General features: G+C 40.8%; 1 protein-coding gene across 4 annotated transcripts in view; it reads left to right on the top strand.

Moving 5' to 3' along the window:
* per2 (period circadian clock 2) overlaps positions 1-18,216 on the top strand; it is a 34,324-nt gene that overhangs the window by 13,099 nt on the left and 3,009 nt on the right. The window contains exons 3-22 of one of the 4 annotated variants that reach the window (XM_044367157.1): positions 6,054-6,146; positions 6,369-6,523; positions 7,082-7,203; positions 7,380-7,581; positions 8,501-8,552; positions 9,167-9,309; positions 9,716-9,794; positions 9,907-10,013; positions 10,116-10,269; positions 10,419-10,533; positions 10,861-11,010; positions 11,334-11,424; positions 11,596-11,776; positions 11,980-12,095; positions 12,256-12,462; positions 13,407-13,670; positions 14,225-15,132; positions 15,563-15,679; positions 16,375-16,624; positions 16,838-16,964. In XM_044367157.1, the coding sequence (XP_044223092.1) occupies positions 6,054-6,146; positions 6,369-6,523; positions 7,082-7,203; positions 7,380-7,581; positions 8,501-8,552; positions 9,167-9,309; positions 9,716-9,794; positions 9,907-10,013; positions 10,116-10,269; positions 10,419-10,533; positions 10,861-11,010; positions 11,334-11,424; positions 11,596-11,776; positions 11,980-12,095; positions 12,256-12,462; positions 13,407-13,670; positions 14,225-15,132; positions 15,563-15,679; positions 16,375-16,624; positions 16,838-16,964 (3,633 nt within the window). The remainder of the gene's footprint in view (positions 1-6,053; positions 6,147-6,368; positions 6,524-7,081; positions 7,204-7,379; positions 7,582-8,500; positions 8,553-9,166; positions 9,310-9,715; positions 9,795-9,906; positions 10,014-10,115; positions 10,270-10,418; positions 10,534-10,860; positions 11,011-11,333; positions 11,425-11,595; positions 11,777-11,979; positions 12,096-12,255; positions 12,463-13,406; positions 13,671-14,224; positions 15,133-15,562; positions 15,680-16,374; positions 16,625-16,837; positions 16,965-18,216) is intronic. The other 3 variants (XM_044367158.1, XM_044367160.1, XM_044367159.1) reach the window with 3 other exon arrangements.

The following is an 18,216-nucleotide window of genomic DNA, read 5'->3' on the forward strand; positions in this document are numbered from 1 at the left end:
TTTACTTTACTGAGTTTGGAATAAGGTATTTGGTTGAATCATGAGAATAGAACATTTCCAAAAGTCCTGAAAACTCCCCAGACATGACCACAGCATGACCAAAAATAGGTTCCGACACAATGTAGTCTGCACAGGAGAGAACCAGAGCCTAGAGTCTAGAGTGGTGGAAAAAAATAAAATCAATGTTGCTCCCAGCAGGAAGACTGGATTGATGTCATCTACAAGGCTGTAGGCCAGAGGCTGGCTTTCTCCTAATGCCAGATGGGTTGTGTCACTGCTTGTTATTGCCATGGTAACGCAGTGTTTGTCTTTGTTTATCACTGGGCGGAGCAAGCAGAGTTACGTGCGCTCACGTTCGTAATCTCTCACTTTAAGCCGTGCCTCTCTTACCTCACTTGAGTTTTTGAATCCAGATCTTTTTTTTTTTTTTTCTTTTTTAAAAACACTCCCTTTTCCTGTCTGCATCGTACATTTCTCACACACACACACCAGCTCCCTCACTTGTCTGACTGCAGCTGCTATTCCCTCGCTCACTTTGTTTCTCTATTTCCTTGTTTGTCTCCCTCTCTCATCCCTCCCCCCTCTCTTCTCTCAGTTGAACTTGTAACCTTTTGTACCCATTTTTTGTAAACTGCTCCCTTAACTCTAAATAGACTCTTTATCTCTCTCTCTCTCACTTTTTTTCCAATTTACATTTCTGTCTCTAACTTTTTTCTGTCTTTTTTTCTTTCTCTACATTTCTCTTTTCTCTCTGTTGCTCCATCTCATCTACCCGAATTGTAGCAGCTGCTTGTTTAAAAGGCAAATGATAAGTGTTACTAAATGAGAAACACGATACCTGACAGCCAAGCCATTTCCACATGCTGAGATGTGGACTTAAATATTTTTGGTGGACCATGTGGATTAAAGCCATAGCATCAGCCATAAACACCATTTCCTCCTGTCACAAAGATCCTACTTCACCCGTCTGTGGTCCTCAGCTGTATATTAGTATAAGAGAGAGAGAGATTGTGGTTGTAGCAGTGTTAGAACAAAGAAAGCTGATGTAAAACAAACAACAGTCCCACAGAATGTTGTTGATTGCCATCAAAGTCACAGTCACATGAAAAGATGGATATCACTCCTCGGGACATATTTACACTAGATTATCTCAAAGACTGGAAGAAGGAGGGAATAGTTAACTTATGTAATAAGGTAAAAACTGATTCATGTTTTATTCTTTCACAACATTGAGTCATATTGAGCAGATGTAATAAGGCTTTTGTGACAAAGCAAGACTTAGGTATCAAAATGAAAATAAATCTATGCATATTACCAAATTTAGCACAGCTTTAAAGCACAAAATAGTTTTTTTCATAAATATTGTGATAAATCATCACTGACTGACCTTTTTCACAGCAGACTTGACTTACTATATCACAGCAAGACAACCGCTGGTGTAACTAACAACACTAACGATGGCTCCGTTTCATTGAGTGTTGTAGTGAGCTGTTACAGTGAGTGAGCACACACAACACCAGAATACAGTCGTTATTATTAACATTGATTAAACCTGTGCTTTTCCTATTTGGACATGTTAAAATTTCTGCCATGAAAAAAGTCTGTTGTTTTGCATGTCACATGCTGTAAGTTGAGTGGAGGTCACAAAATACACCTGTATTTTCTAGCAAAAAGTACATTATGAAGATAAAGGAACATTCCAAACAAACTTCTCTGCAGCAGGACCTGGAAGGCTTGTGAGGGCAGAGAACAAGAATGCAGCAAAACACAGAGAAATGAGGAGTAAAACGACCGCTCACCCACAGTCCTGTACAACTTGACAGAGCCTGAGCTGCTTTAAACTCTGACACAGTGTCAACAGAAGCTGAATTGTGCAGGTGTGCCTCAAAAACTGATAACTGTGTATTTGATAGTGGTTGGAGAGGCAATTTGTTAATGTTGTAACATCCAAGTAATGTCAGCCTGTTATTTATAGTAACATCTTGTATCTGAGAGATGAGTCAGTGTCTCTTGAGAGCTGCGGATTTAGTGTATTGGTTTAGGTATAAGCTTGTAGGCTAATATAGTGGGTCTCACAAGCTCACACACATGCACACATGTTCATTTATGTTACTTAATTTCCTGGACACTAAAGCCACAGATATACTCCCGAGCTGACACGTACTCGGCCAGCTGTGGACACCACAGATGCATAGTAGCTCTGTGTATACTACTTTCTAGAGTCCGCTTGGAGGACGCGTCCCACACATGCGCAGTAGGTTGGCGTCTACAGGAAGACAGCGCTGTGACTATGCAGGGCAAAGTGGAGGTACGCAGATGCCCGCACAGAGCCTACGCATACGCAATATTTTTTTTTCCCAGGATGGCAAAGTCATGGCCTGACCCTCTCCGCCTCTGATTGGCTTACCCTGATATTCCTACCTTAACGTTAACCAGTCTTACTCCTCATGCATGAACCTAACCAACCAAACCAATAAAGGCAATGAGGACTAGCCAATCAGAGGCAGAGTAGAGTGGGTCATGACTTTGCCATCCTGAGAAGAAAAATTTTGCTATGCATAAACCCTCAGATGACGAAATTTCCATCACGTGGAGTCCAGCAGACTCTTGCATACTTGCAGATGTGGAAGGTATAATTTCAGGTTTACCCTAACAGTAACCATAACCACTGACCCAAAAATGATCTTTTTCCAAATTGGAGACGCGGCTTTTGTCCCCAGTTGGACAAGCTGTCCCCAATTAACTGGCCTATATTCTGAAATTTTTCCCCGAAAGTAGCCTATGACAATTGTACAAGCATCATGTTCAAGTGCCTCCAAGTCAGAAAAATTAGCATACATACTGTCAGAAAGCCTTATTTTATAGTCTCAACTCGTGAATATGTCCAGATTGAAAAAACCTTATCTTTCATCCAAAAGAAAACAATCATTCACACAATTGTAGTTTGTGTTTATTGTTCTCATTTATTTATCATTTAGAGTTGTACAGTTAATTGATAGTCATTATAGAGAAAAACAACATCAGTTTTTAAACCCGCTGGAGCTCCTTTGCCTCACTCATATGCAACTGATTCCCCTTTTTATTCATGTTTCTTCAATGTAATGAGATATCCACACACACACACTTGATGAGGTGAGCGGTCAAATGTTCACACAACCTGTCAGTTGAAGGTCAGAAAAAAAACCTCCTGAACAGAGTAACAACTAAAACTGACTCCTCTGCCTCTTTTAGCACTTTCCTCTGGTAACATGTTTCCACGACTCACAGACTTACTACCACCTACTTAGCCTACTGTCTCAGACACTAATACATGCTCAGTCTGTCTAGTCTAAAACCAGCTGTTGCATTCTTTGGTACTGAAGTCTATATTTGGTAGAATTAGATACCTTCTTTTGCTTGGAGAGGCCATTTGTAAAGGTGTTTTCTATTCTTAGCCAGGTAAGCAGGTTATTCATAGTAACCTGGGTTGTAGCTCAGGTGAGTCAGTATCTTGGACAGCTGTTAATAGTCTTTAGGTAAGCTTGTAGCCTAATACTGTGGACTAAATACACATGGTTCAGTGGAGTGCCTACGTAGTATGACTTTGTTGTATTACTACCACAGATACAAAGTTCCTGGCTTTGGGTTAAATTAGCTAAAACTATGCATGGCTTTCTGTGTGTTTATTCTTTTTGTCAATCGTTTTCCTTTGGATTACTGCTCTTCTAACCCCACTCCCATGTTGCCTGGCACTGTTGATTTGTCATAGCAGCAAAAGCTGCTATGACAGCTGTAACTAATAACATTATAATAATGTTTTTTTTGTCAAGTATGCCAATGATCCAGCCTGATCTTTGCAATGGAACAATTACAACAGAGTCATTATCACTGTTATTAGTTACACTTGTATTGTGTCTCAAACATACTAATAGTATATGATTCTACTATATGTCTGTTTTTCAGTTAGTATACAATAAATCAATCTAGCTTACTGTTAAACTAACAAGAAATGACAAATATGCGAACTGACAAACTGTGATTTTGGAACGACACTGACAATCAAACTTCACAAAGAGAAAGCAAAATGTGTTTCCAAAGTAAAGATACTTTGTCTGAGATCTTCCTGGACCATCATCTGCCATTAATTCTATTGTATTTATTTATTTTTACTTTTTATTTTTTGCAGCTGTGAGTATTTCTTCTATCTCTGTTGTGCATTGTGGAACAATAGTTAACATCAACAGTCAAAATTCCAGCATATTTAGAGTGCACTCTGAGTATACTTCATTTTCTTTCAAAATGTCCATCATGATAAAGGTTTATTAAACCACCTTGCCCTGATCGTCACCTTGGGCAGAGAAACTTCCTGCACAAAGTAGAAACTAAAGCAGAACCTCGTCCGCCTCTGTTTTGGCAACACATTTCCACAGAGGTCAGCACAAAGACTGTGATAAACTGTTTCTAAGTCTCAGACACCAATACAGGTTCAATCTGTCTATTCTAAAGCCAGCTGTTGCATTCTTTGGTATTGAGGGCTATATTTGACAGAATTAGATACCTGCTTCTGCTTGAAGAGGCTATTTGTAAAGGTGTTTTCTATTCTTAGTCAGGTAAGCCTATTATACATAGTAACCTATGTGACGATGAGTCAGAGTCTCTGAGAGATGTCGATTTTAGTGTATTAGTGAAGCGTTAAGCTCGTAGGTTAATACAGTGGATCACACACACACACCTGAGCTGCCTGCATTCTGCATGACTCTAACTTTGTTGTGTTTCCATGAAAACACAACATGAAAGATATGAAAGATACAATTGCATCATTGTATCTTTCCATGAAAGATACAATGTTCCTTTTTTAAATAAAGGATGTTATTTTTACAGACCCACAGATCTAGAAACATGCATGAGAATGATAGGACATGTTAAAACCATCCATGTAAAAAATGTCTTAACTCAAAGTCCACTTTCTAGCTTTTTTACAAACTTTTAAATTCATCTCCATCTTCCTCAGAAAATGAGAATTTGCTCAGTTTTAATTACGTGGCTTAAGTATGGCACTCCAGTCCTGTGACAACAGGCTGTTGTTATAGTGGTGGTTATGATGACAACAGGTACTTATGATCACAAATGAGGAAAGTCCATCCACTGAGGATGACCATGAGATGTTGTTAAATCTCTGGAAAAGGCTATTATGTGGACTTTGAGTCAATGTCAAACCACTTCTGTCAAACGACTGTTTCTAAGTTCTAAAATGAACGTTCACAGTCTACATGTGAAATATTCACTTGAAGTTTGTCATTTTATATAATAAATGATATATTGTTTATAGCAGACATTATACTATAATGATATTTACAGTTTCAGGGCTCTAAGTGAGCCCCAAAAGTTCTAGCAGCACTTCTGCTTCCAGTTGTATTTAAGCCCCTAAATCCCTCTCTATTGGAGCCAACCTGTTGTGCATCCTTTGAGCTACTGAGGCACTTTAAGTCCCCCTGAAGGTGAGACTGACCTCAGAGTTGGAGTGTGGTTTCTTTTGTAACCTTACTCCCAAATGAGAGATGAAGCTGCATGCACATTGTTCCCTATTCTGTTCCACAAAGGCAAAAATGAGCTGATCTTTTTTAGGCCCATCCTAACAACACTCCATATTGTGAGACTGAGTATACTTGTTTTTTTATTAGGTCATTTGAGTACCTTTGCAACAGCAGTTGTCTCGGCTGGGTGAGAAGGAGAAGCATGTATGAAACGTGTGAAATTTGTGCTTTTGAAATATCACAATATTAAGGTAATATTTTGTACCCAGTTAGTACTTAGCTACTCTTAGATTAGATAATGTGGATTATGTATATTTGTTAATCTTTAATTGATAAAGTAGACTCTATTCAAAGATTTGGGCAAAATAAACATTTAAGGAACACTTTGACAATGGCTGACATGAATGAAAAGCAGATTTAAAAACAGTCCTTCTGAATGAGAATCACTCCTCTCTCTTTGTCTCTTCAAGGTAATTTAAGTTACAATTTCTTCTACTTTGTTGCAAAATTTATGATTCTCCTTCTCACTCTCCCTCACAGTTCCAACTCCCATAGTCCATCTCCTCCCAGCAGCTCAAACGCCTTCAGTCTGCTGAGCTCGGAGCAGGACAACCCTTCAACCAGCGGCTGCAGGTTAGTGCACCGACCACCAATGTATCACAGTGTCACACAGTCTGAGTCACATCACAGGACAACAGTCTCATTCTTAGTTTACCACCCAATGCTGCTTATAAAATGAGATGTGAAAGAGTTAAATATTATTTCATTGTATTTAATCTGACTTTAAGGGACTCTTCATACTTGTTGCCATATCTGACTTGCCGCTGCACATATGTGTGATTGTACAAATTGCAGTAGTGAGGAATCTGCCAAAGCCAAGACACAGAAGGAAGTGATTAAAACCCTGAAAGAGCTGAAGCTTCACCTTCCTCCTGAGAAGAGACACAATAACAAATCGTCTACGGTGAACACCCTCAAGTACGCCCTGCGCTGTGTCAAACAGGTGGCAGGTAAAATACATTCACATCCAACTTGTCTGTCTTCTCTGTGCTTCTGTCCTTCCTGTGTTTTGGGGTCTGTTCCTATATACCTGCAGTTTCGAAGTCTGTTTTATTGTATGTTTCCAATGAGTAATATATACACGAATGTAGTAATTATCTGTACCAAAAGAATGTCTTTTCTCTGGCTCTCAGGAAGAGCAGCAGCTGAGATCCAAAAAAAATGAAATAAGGATATAACTGAGCAGGAGGGGAAATTTTTTTGTAGGCGTAATGGTCATTATAGGCTACCCTGCCTAAACATTTACAGATGGAAATGGGCGGGGAGGGGTTTAGCACTTAAGTCTACGTATTGGTTGTTGTAGTAAATGACGCATTTGAGTGTAGCAGAGAGACATTATTCATTATTAAAAAATGTCTTCAGCTTGATTAGATCATCTTGTTATTGTGCTCCTCATTCAAGCTAGTAGAGAATATTGCTCATAATTGTGTGAATTGTCACTTTCCAACCAGTGTTTGTTCAATGTTATGTTTTATGTATGACAAAATCACATTTATTGTTTCTTGCAGCCAATGAGGAGTATTACCAGCTGCTGATGATCAATGACAGTCAACCTTCAGGCCTGGATGTATCATCTTATACGATAGAGGAGATAGACAGCATTACTTCTGAATACACCCTGAAAAACAATGTAAGTCATTGAATTATGTATAAAATAACAGAAATATTTAAATTTAGATATTGTTGTGTGCAACTCCAGCTTTCAGACATGTTCACTGAAGTTAACAAAAATACTTGACTGTATCTGAGTAGTTTTTTTTGTTTGTCCGATTAGTAATTTTCCCATTACACTTGTCTCTTCGACAGGACATTTTCGCAGTAGCAGTGTCTCTCATCACAGGAAGGATAGTCTACATTTCTGACCAGGCTGCCTCCATCCTCAACTGCAAAAGAGAGGTGTTCAAGAACAGCAAGTTTGTGGAGTTCCTGACGCCGCAGGACGTTAGCGTGTTCTACAGCTTCACAACGCCTTACCGCCTGCCCTCCTGGAGCGTGTGCACAGGAGCAGGTACATATATAACAGCTACATGGCTCTTTTAAGTCACTTTAATAGTAATAACCGAGAGGAGATCCTTCATCATGATTGTGGTTAGTAAAGATGACAGTGATACCGAGAGATGAGGAGGTCTAGTCACATAATTCACATTGTTTTTAAGTATCGTACATGAGCAAATATAATGAGAAAAGCAAAAATGAAAGTGAATGAGATCCCTTGACACATTTTCTTGGCGACGTGTCAGTAAAGCACAGGCTGACATTAAGATCAAGTTGACCTGGCCTTAGTCATTCATCAAACTGTTAATGTTTGCCACTTCAAGCTGGATAGAATAGACTGTGCTTTCTCAGATGCAAAAGCAAAAATAGGAAAGCAAAGGGGGGGCCACTGAATAGGAACACCTTTTAGTCCACCTATTACTTCACAGAAGAATAAAATGAATAAAAATAAAAGACTGAATGCAGAAATTAAAATGTATTTAATTCCATGGAAAGAATAGATTAACAACATTGTGACAGCAGAGGCAGTTGCTCAAGAATATTGACTTTTTCTGATTTTCTGTGTGTTTCAGCAACTCAAAGAGCTCATTATGTCCTCTCTAGTTTAATTGATAATGGCCACATTGCCTTTTGGGTCAGCAAAAGCTTATGAATTTTATTCAGCTACCTTAAATCTTTTCTACAATAAAAGAGCAGCCGTTTTTTCTGTTGTGCTTTGTCACCACTATGCCTGGAAATATTTTGGTTAGCCTACCAAATAAAGAACTCTCTGTTTAAATTCATTGCATTTAAATACAGAGCTGCGGTCCCAAATGATGTTTTTTGATGGAATTAATCAAAGCTTGAGCGCTTGCAGGAACCGAGACCCCGACTAGCATTCGGCAGGATCGCGTTGCCTTTGAATTGAAACATATCCTTTTTTCCCGTTTCAGAGTCATCCCCGTCTGACTGCATGCAGGAGAAGTCCTTCTTCTGTCGTATCAGGTGGGTGGGTGTTAGTTCAACCACAGTGTCAGGCCATCTGCTGCTCGTCCCTGTTTGCAATTTTTATTCATCGGTTCATTCCACTCTACATGCTTTTCAATTAGTTTGTGACATCACATGCGTGTAAACTGTAATCAGATGCTTTTTCCAAGGCAGAGTTATACATATAGGCAGACAGACACACACATATCAAACACACACAGAGACCTTACTGTACTTGTTGGAAGTTTCCATTGATTGTATTATTTTTTTCACTCCAAATCCTGACAAGTGTCAAACCTTGAACAATAGCAGGACTTTGTTTAAACATAATTCTCAGTCTGATTTGAGTCGTCACCTGATGTAGAAATAAATTTACTTTGCAAAGATTTCATGACAATTGAAGTCTGAAACATGCAAGAGCAAAAATTAAAGAATGAACAGGAACATTTATATATGGTTGGGAAAAAGGTAAACACTGCCCCCTTGTGTTCAGAATCTTGAAATCCAAAATTCATGAATGCAAGTATGAATGAATAATTGAGAATATTTGTGAATACTTGAATGGAATAGACCTTGGCTTGGCTCTTGGCTTGATTTGGTTTTATTTGACTCTTCTTTTAACTCATTTCCAGCGGTGGAAAGGAGTGTGAGGGCGACCTGCAGTACTATCCTTTCCGCATGACACCCTACCTGATGAAGGTCCAAGACACAGTGCATGCTGAGGACCAGTTCTGCTGCCTCCTCCTGGCTGAGAGGGTTCACTCTGGTTATGATGGTAAGGGCCCATATACAGGTTTGGGAAGCCAGTTTTATGAATCAGACAAAAAGTAATGAAAAGCATTCAGGAACAATGTCGCTCCATATATCAAACTATAGCTACATGTTTAATGTAAGTTCCCAGCCACTGTCACATCCTGTATTTATTATAATGCTCCTGTATGTATTATAATGCTCAGCTACTATTAGCATACATTGTAAGCAAAATCATAATACTCAGTTAAGTAATAAAAGTGCAAATAAAATATTGAGATTTTAAAGTAATTATGTAGTGAAATGAGCAGAGAACATCTTTCTCCTGTTTGACTCCTGCTTCTGAAAGATTACTTTTTAAACTAGCCCCAGTTCTATTTGAGATGACATAGACCTCTATGATTACATTTGTTTTTTTCTTTTCCTTAAAGCACCCAGAATTCCAACAGACAAACGTATCTTCACCACCACACACTCTCCAAGTTGTGTGTTCCAGGATGTAGATGAGCGGTAAGCCTTAGCGCAAATTATTTTATTGTTGAGCAAGGGATTATTAAACTGTAAGAGTACTGATGCTATAACTTGCTAGCTAACAAAGTGATATGTATTTTGTGTGTATTAGGGCGGTTCCTCTACTCGGGTACCTCCCCCAGGACCTGATCGGCACCCCAGTCCTCCTCCACTTGCATCCAAATGACCGACCGATCATGCTGGCCATCCACAGAAAGAGTGAGTTCACGGACTGAAACAGATAAAGGAAGAATTTCCTGTTTCTGCACAGAAAATCTGTCCCCACAGTGATCTGATTATATTTTCGGGCTTTCTCTGCAGTCCTCCAGTACGCAGGGCAACCATTTGACCACTCGTCCATCCGGTTCTGCGCACGAAACGGAGAATATATCATTCTCGACACCAGCTGGTCCAGTTTCGTCAATCCCTGGAGCCGCAAAGTTTCCTTTGTTATTGGGAGACACAAAGTGCGAATGTGAGTATTACTACTTTGTAATATGTACATTGATTCAGAGTTTATCATAGATCAATATCCCAGTGCTTGAATACATAGTAATGATGTTTATCATGTATGTTGCAGAAAGTTTATCTTGACCTGCTGATGAGTTTGTTGTTGTTTTTCAGGGGACCTGTGAATGAAGATGTTTTCGTGGCCCCGTCCTCTGCTGTGGCCGAGATGAAGAACGTTGACTCTGACATCCAGGAGATTACTGAGCAGATCCACAGGCTCCTGCTGCAGGTGAGAGAGGATAAGGAATTAAAGAAATGATAAGGAATGAATTACAGAAGAAGAGGTAGTTTATTTAAGTTAAACAATAATGAACAGTGATGATAGATAGGTAGATGCAAATGCCAGTATTTACAGGTGAGGGCTTCAAGAAATGTCTGACTTTTAGAGAAATTAACAAGCAAAACTAAGATGACAAGCAGAGACACAACATGGTGGAAATTGGAAGAACAAACTTAAGACCTTAACAAGAAAACTAAGAGCAACACTTGGATGCTATATCTTCTCTGCACTGCAACACTATCTATTCATTTCTTCCCTTTCTTTATCTTCGATTAGCCGATTCATAACAGCGGGTCCAGTGGCTACAATAGTCTGAACAGCAATGACCACAATCTGGGCATGACCTCTTCTAGTGAGAGCCTAAACAATGGAAGCAGGACCAAGATGCAGCGAGAGGAAGAGGAAGTGAGCGGTAAAACCAGACCTGTGAGTAAACCCAAATACTTACAGTCTGTTAAAATGTGTTCCAGCCCAGGCGGTCCTGCTTGCGGCAACAGGAAATATTAGGTGGTTTATTTTATACACAATAACTTTGGCCTGATTCCTGAAAAGCAGGATCCTTCCATTTCAACCTCAACGTGAAAAGTATTTATATTTATTGAAATGAAATGAGCCACGTTGAATTTTTTAGAATAAATCATCTTAATAAAACTGCTACCAACTTATTTGAGATCAGATACAACAGAATGTCAATGTGTTTAACAAAATTTATTGTATACTGACTTTTAAGTCTTGTCTCTGTTTCACAGCGAACTTTTCAGGAAATCTGTAAGGGAATACATCTTCAGAAGAGCCAGGAGCAGCAGACAACCAAACCAGACAACAAGAAAGCCAGTAGCAGTAAGTCCAACTGATAAATACCTGCACATCTGTGTGTGTTTGTGTGAAACAGATGTGGTGAGAAAGAAAATGCGTCTTTTTGAGACTTGTTCTGTTGTTGGGAAAATGTCATATTTGTTGTTAAATTGACGCTATCCTTTGCTCGTCCGCTAACTCCCGGCCTCTCCTCAGTAGAGTCTGCACAGAAGAGCCCAGCAGTGGTGCGGCCCAAAGACTCGGCAGCTCCTCTCAACCTGAAGGAGACCGGGACGACGGTGGAGGAGAGTAGGGCTTCTTCCCAGGACGAGATGGCATTCAATGATCAAACTGTCTACTCCTACCAGCAGATCAGCTGTCTGGACAGTGTTATCAGGTACGAATATAAGGATCCACATGATGTCATTGAATGATAACCACATTCCATGCTGTGGTATCAGCATAATATCAATGTATTCATATTTTGTGTTTGGCATGTTGGAGTAAGTAGCAAGTGGTTTCACCTCTTGTCTGTTATCCCTGCAGATAATTAATTGATAGAAAAAGAAACTCATCAGTGTGTTGTTGTGATTCCCATAGGTACTTGGAGAACTGTAATGTTCCCATCACCATGAAGAGGAAGTGCCAATCTTCCAGTAACACTACATCCTCTAACTCGGATGAGAAAGGATCCGACAGCATGCAGGTGTCTGAAGGTATGTTTCATCACTTCATTTCCTACTATTAAAGGGTAACTTAATATCATCTCATCATACAAAGCTATGGCCCTCTAAGGCCTTCAAAGTCTTCCCTTTAAACTTCTCTCTCAGACTCAGTTCCACGTCAGTATCTCTTGTTCTCTGTTCTCTTTGGCAGAACCAGCCTTGTTGAAGGATCATTCTGGTCTCTCCGCTTTGGATGATCAAGACAAAAAGTCCAGTGACACAACCACAGCAGTAGTGGGCAATTCACTGCCCCTACCTGTACCTAACAAACCAGAAAGTGTGGTGTCCATAACCAGCCAGTGTAGCTACAGTAGCACAATAGTGCACGTAGGGGACAAGAAACCTCAACCAGAGTCAGGTACAGTGCTGTAAAAAAGTTTTCCTCCAACCTTATTTCCTCTATTGTTGCATATTTGTCACACAAAGGTTTCAGGTCAAAATGTACTATTATACAAAAGGAACCTTAGTAACATACTGTCTCACAGCACAGCACTGTAAATGCAACTGAACACCTTTTGTGTGTACATGCTTTATTCTCTGTGTCTTTTTATGTGTGTGTATACATGTGTGGTGTTTTTCAGTGGATGTTTGGCAACTTGTATCTCAAACACAGAAAAAGTTGACTCTCCCCACAATGTAAAATAACTGCAATGGTGGTAATAAGAATTTTTTTTTGTCTGATCTAAATATCCACAATGTGCGATACGTCGGTGGCAGCTCTGGTTCTCATTTCATCAGTTTGTAGAATTTCTCCATTGCAACAATTATGTGTTAGAGTTGCAATCCGTAACATTCGGCTCGTTCAAACAGTGATGAGGATCATGTTAATAAGCAGTGAAAGTTTTATCAACCGGCCAGGTTAAGATCAGTGCAGAAATACAATATTAATTGCAGTCATGATGAATGAGTTGACATTGTCAAACAAACAGACCCAACATACTTTCCATAGACGCTATAATACTCATTGTAGCCAGCGAGTGAGCACAACTCCAGCACAAATCAAAAAACCCATGATGGAGTGTGTGAGTGTGTTTGGGACATATTAAGTAAATACTAATTATGCAGTTTTTAACTCTGCAGTTGTCTTGTTATTTGACCACTGGCTTAGAAAGAGGGTTCCCACTTTTATTGTTTTTTAAAGACAAGTCCATTATACTGTATGCAACAACGCAAGCCACTGTAATGTTTGATCAACATTGCTTTTGTTGTTGTCACTGCAAATGCTTAACAGTTGTACATAAAACTCCACTTTTTATTTCTTTGTTGTATGTTAAAACTGTTTCCCCACTGTCATCCGTACAGAGATCATAGAGGACATCTCAGGTGCAGGAGAGACTGCAGAATCCAGCAAGAACTCTGGAGTTCCTCCTTCTGCTGTTTCACCTCCCAGTCAGGAGAGGGAGTCCTACAAGAAACTGGGGTTGACCAAGCAGGTTTTGGCAGCCCATACACAGAAGGAGGAGCAGGCCTTTCTGTACCGCTTCAAAGAGCTTCGCGGACTCAAAACCCTCAAAGCAAACTGCTCTCAGTACCTGGAGCGCCAGAGAGAACAGATCACCAGCGATGGTACCACTGCCCACCACACTGACACATCATATCAGAATCCTTTTTACGGATAAGACTGGTTTATTACAATTTAGGTCTTGTTTTCATAGTTTTGGCAATCATTTTTATTGGTAACTGTAACATTGCACTCACTAAGTCTGATGGGGCAGGAGACAGGAGATGTCAGATCATTATACAGGTTTCAGACAAACCCAAGGTCAGTCAAACTTATTTAGAAGAGAAAGCACAGCAGACAGTTGTATGTCAGTTGTAAACATTTCTGACACTTGTAAACACAGTTTGACTGCTTGTGTTTCTGCCCCATTGAACTTTGTTGTAGCAATGTCGCTTTGTTCCTGGATCTCAACAATTACTTTGTTGGACAGTGTTATCATAACTAATAGAAATGATGCCCAGAAATAAGACAAAAGTTTTTAAATAAACTGGAATTATTCTCATACTCTGTTTATTAACTCATACTCTTTCTGGCAAACTCAAACGTTTTCAACAATAATCACTTTTATCAAATTCCCAAATCACTCACCAAATTCTGTTTTATCTTCTTGGCCCCATAGCTGTACCTGCTGCTCGCTCCGCCAAGCCGGGTGGACCGAGTGTGGAACCCACCACACGCCGGGGTGTACGGAATAAGAAGACCAAGTCAAAGCGAGCAAAGCAGATCGAGTCATCAGACAGCACAGCGTCCCATCACAGACAACAGCAGCTGCGGCCTCCTCTTCGGAACCACGGACTTAACCCGACCTCTTGGTCTCCCTCTGACACCTCACAGTCCACTTTTCCCATGGCCTACCCCGCCATGATGCCAGGCTACCCCCTCCAGGTTTACCCTAGAGCCAATTCCATTGATCCCCACACAGATGTGACTCTACAAGGCTTTGTGAACAATCAGGGCACCCAGGCCCCTCCCTGCCCGCCACCCATCCATCCTGCTCCTTACACCACCCCCATGGTCACTCCTATTGTGGCTCTAGTGCTGCCCAACTACATGTACCCTCAAATGGCCCCCGGGCCTCCACCACCACAGCCGGTGTACCACGCAGAGACTGGTGGCTTCCCCACCCAAACGCAGCCTTTTTGTCAGGCTGCCTTTCCAGTCCAGGGTGCCTTCACAGCTGCACCTGCTTTCAGTATTCAGACCCAGTTTAACTCCCAGAATCCCTTTGCTCCTCAAGCAGGCTACATGACCCCATCATTCTACTTCCCTCCATCCTCGGAAACTCCAAAGGCCACCATGGAGGGCCAGTCTCGCTCCTCTACACCACAGTCTGGAGGAGGTGAAGGCCAGGCGTCCCCTCCGCTGTTCCAGTCTCGCTGCAGCTCGCCTCTGAACCTGCTGGAGCTGGAGCTGTCTGTGGACAGGCAGGACATTACTGTGCTCTCCTCTGGAGGACCAGGGAACAGTACAGCTGAAAGGGAGAAAGGAGCAAGTGGCAACCAGGCCAAAGAGAGGGAGCTGAAACAGGTAACCAAGGAAACAAACCCCGTCTTCTTTGCTGTCTTCTTTCCTTTTCTTTCTCTTTCCTTTTCCACCCCAAGTCTCCCAATGCCTGTGACTGATAGCCGTATTCTTCACTCTGTAACCTTCTTACGGTAAATTGTCAGGATTTTATGTCAATGCCTCGCTGAACTTAATCATTGTGGGGTGTTTGAACTCCTGTAGGTAGGCTGTGGCATGTTCCCCCGAGACATTCATTCATATGTCGCTCAGCCTTTTGGGATTTAATGCCATCGTCACAGTTATTCCTCCAGATTATTCACATTATTAAAAGTACAGCAGTTTCTTACTATTGTAATGCTATGCCATGTGTAAAGTCAAGTCAGTCTAGACTCCTCACAATGAAATGTGGCCCAGGGTGTTAACACATGATGTTATTATCCCTTACACCCTTTAGCCATCTCTCAGTCTCCTTTGTACACCTGGACCCTTGTATTACGAGGGCACGCCCTGTGTCTGTGAGCGTTTGTCTTGGGATAAAGTGTGCTCTAGGCTGAGGGCTTGCAGCAAAGAGGTAGGCGAATCATCTGAAAACCTCCACACTTCTCCAATCCCATTACTCCCGCAATTCCATATGTCAATTACAACTGTAACAGTTTTTCTTTTTTCCTTTTCATGACTTACAATTGATTGATCTTACACTGTTCTTGTCTACCCAGTAAAACATTTTGCCAGGACTGACATTGATTTTATGAACGCATGAGACTGAGAAACTTTAAAAAGACATAATCTGACCAGGAAAACAAATGATGGATTGAGTTACTGAAAAATGTGATTGTACACCTCAAAACATACATACTCATGCATGTAAGACCTCTAAGCCTTGAACAATACCACTAATATTAGCAGTAGAACTGAGTTGTAGCATCAAAAGAAAAACGTGGGAACATGTTATCGTTTTATCTTAGTTGTATTCTACTGATAAGTGCAGCAAACGTCTATCTTCTGTTACACATGAATGCAGTGAATGTTGTTTCCCAAACTGTTAAATTTACTGTACAAGATTCAATTTATATATGTAAAGATTTCCCTCCTTGAAAGGGATCAGTGTACGCAGGATAAAAACTCTCTGGTAACTTTGCTCAGCCTCACTGTGTAGGCAACATGGCCAATGATACTGCACTGGCCTCTATTACAAAGATGCAGCAGTAGTACATTATGTTGATGTCAGGCTTCTCTTTAATGGTATCACTGATGTCTCTCTTGCAGACGAGCTCTCGTGGTGACGCTAACAGCGATGCAAACTCCTTGTCCAGCGACATGTTGGACATCATCCTGCATGAGGACTCCTGTTCAGGCACCGGCTCAGCCACCTCGGGGTCCATGGGCTCTCGGTCTAATGGCTGTGGAACGTCAGCCAGCGGGACATCTAACAGCGGGACATCAAAGAGCAGGACGTCCGCCAGCGGAACCTCAGCTAGTGGGACCTCAGCTAGTGGGACCTCCGGTAGTGGAACAGGTCTGGACAAAACTTTCAACATTTTATGGATAGTATGAGATAAAGTGAACTTCATACATTCTCAAGAGTAAATGAGCAATAAAAACTGAATAAAAGTTCACAAATCTACCAGTTCAAACACAGATAACAGAAATGCAGTGTTATATGGTTCAGCACTTGTTGTAAAGCCTGCATTTCTATTGATTAATGCTGAGGTTTTGCATTATCTTACAGGAAGCAACAACAGTAGTCAATACTTTGGCAGCGTGGACTCGTCCCAGAACAGCCAGAAGGTCAAAAGTCACTCAAGCGGCAGTGACGGGAACCCCATGGAGATGGAGCAGAGCGACCACTTCATCAAGTATGTACTACAGGACCCGATGTGACTGCTCATTGCCAACACAGATGACAAGGTCATGATGACCTATCAGGAGCACAAAGGCGTAGCCAGTGAGGAGTAGGATAGTCGCCCTGTGGACATTATCGTTTGATCAGATTAATATTTTATCAGCCTTCTGATTGTTATGGAAGTGTAAGGGTAAGCCTGCGTCCAGGCAGACTGTCCTCTGTTACTCATAAATAGACAGGTTGTCACTTCATCTGTGATACAGCAGCTCATTTGTGGACATTTAGAAATAACTTTACTTAGTGGGGGACTATAAAAAAGATTTTTTACAGGTAAACTTACCTCGCATTTCCTCAATTTTTTTAGAGTGTGCTGCCTCTTGACAGACAACTGAAATTTCTTGGCAGCCAGCACGACACACAGAGGTCCAACTACACCAAAAAGTTCCACACTGAAACCTTTAAACAGCTTCATAATTTTCTGGGCAAAATCATCCATAAGTTATTAAAATCTAGAGCCCTGACCATGTCGTAGGACAAAAGAGCTTTACAATATACAACCCAAAATATAAGTTGAAGACAAATAGTGAAGGAGAGCGCCGTGCATCCAGTGTGTACTTCTGCAGTTTATAGGATTAAAAAAAAAAAGTGACTAGTTAGGATGCAGTTCTTAAGCGTAACATAGGCCAGTTGATTCCTAATTCAAGGACAGGAGTTCTCCTTCAAACAGGAGTCTAACATTCAATTGATACATGTTATTCTGCATTCTGTGCTGGAAGGGATGTGCCCCTCTTGGGATTTATTGCACAACAACTGATCCTCAACTCATCTCATCCTCTACAGTACTGTTGTCAGTTTTCTGCCCCCTGGCTGTGCACACGTATCTCAAAGTGGCGTCTTTAGGCTGCAGAAATGTAATGATAGTGCTAATTTTTTGTTCAGACTCGTAGTTCTTACTGTTTTACAATTGCTCTCTTCAGGCAGAACCACTAAAATTAGTGATGAGCCCCATTTATTCAAAACATCTTAACTACTAATTCATAAAACTACTCTTTACTGCCTGTCCTGTGTGAACAACCAAAAAGGGTCTGTGGCTCCACAGCTTGTTTTTGTTTTGTTAAACTTGTTTTGTATTGTCTCACCTGTACATGAGAGACAGCACTCAAGATTTTCTATTGTGGTCAACTTCTCTAAATCGAAACAAGAGTCAGTTTGCATTTAAGCTTGACATAGCAGTGACAATTAACCAATTCAACCACTAGATGGCA

The sequence above is a fragment of the Thunnus albacares genome, chromosome 12 (assembly GCF_914725855.1).
Source record: "Thunnus albacares chromosome 12, fThuAlb1.1, whole genome shotgun sequence".
NCBI lineage: Eukaryota > Metazoa > Chordata > Actinopteri > Scombriformes > Scombridae > Thunnus > Thunnus albacares.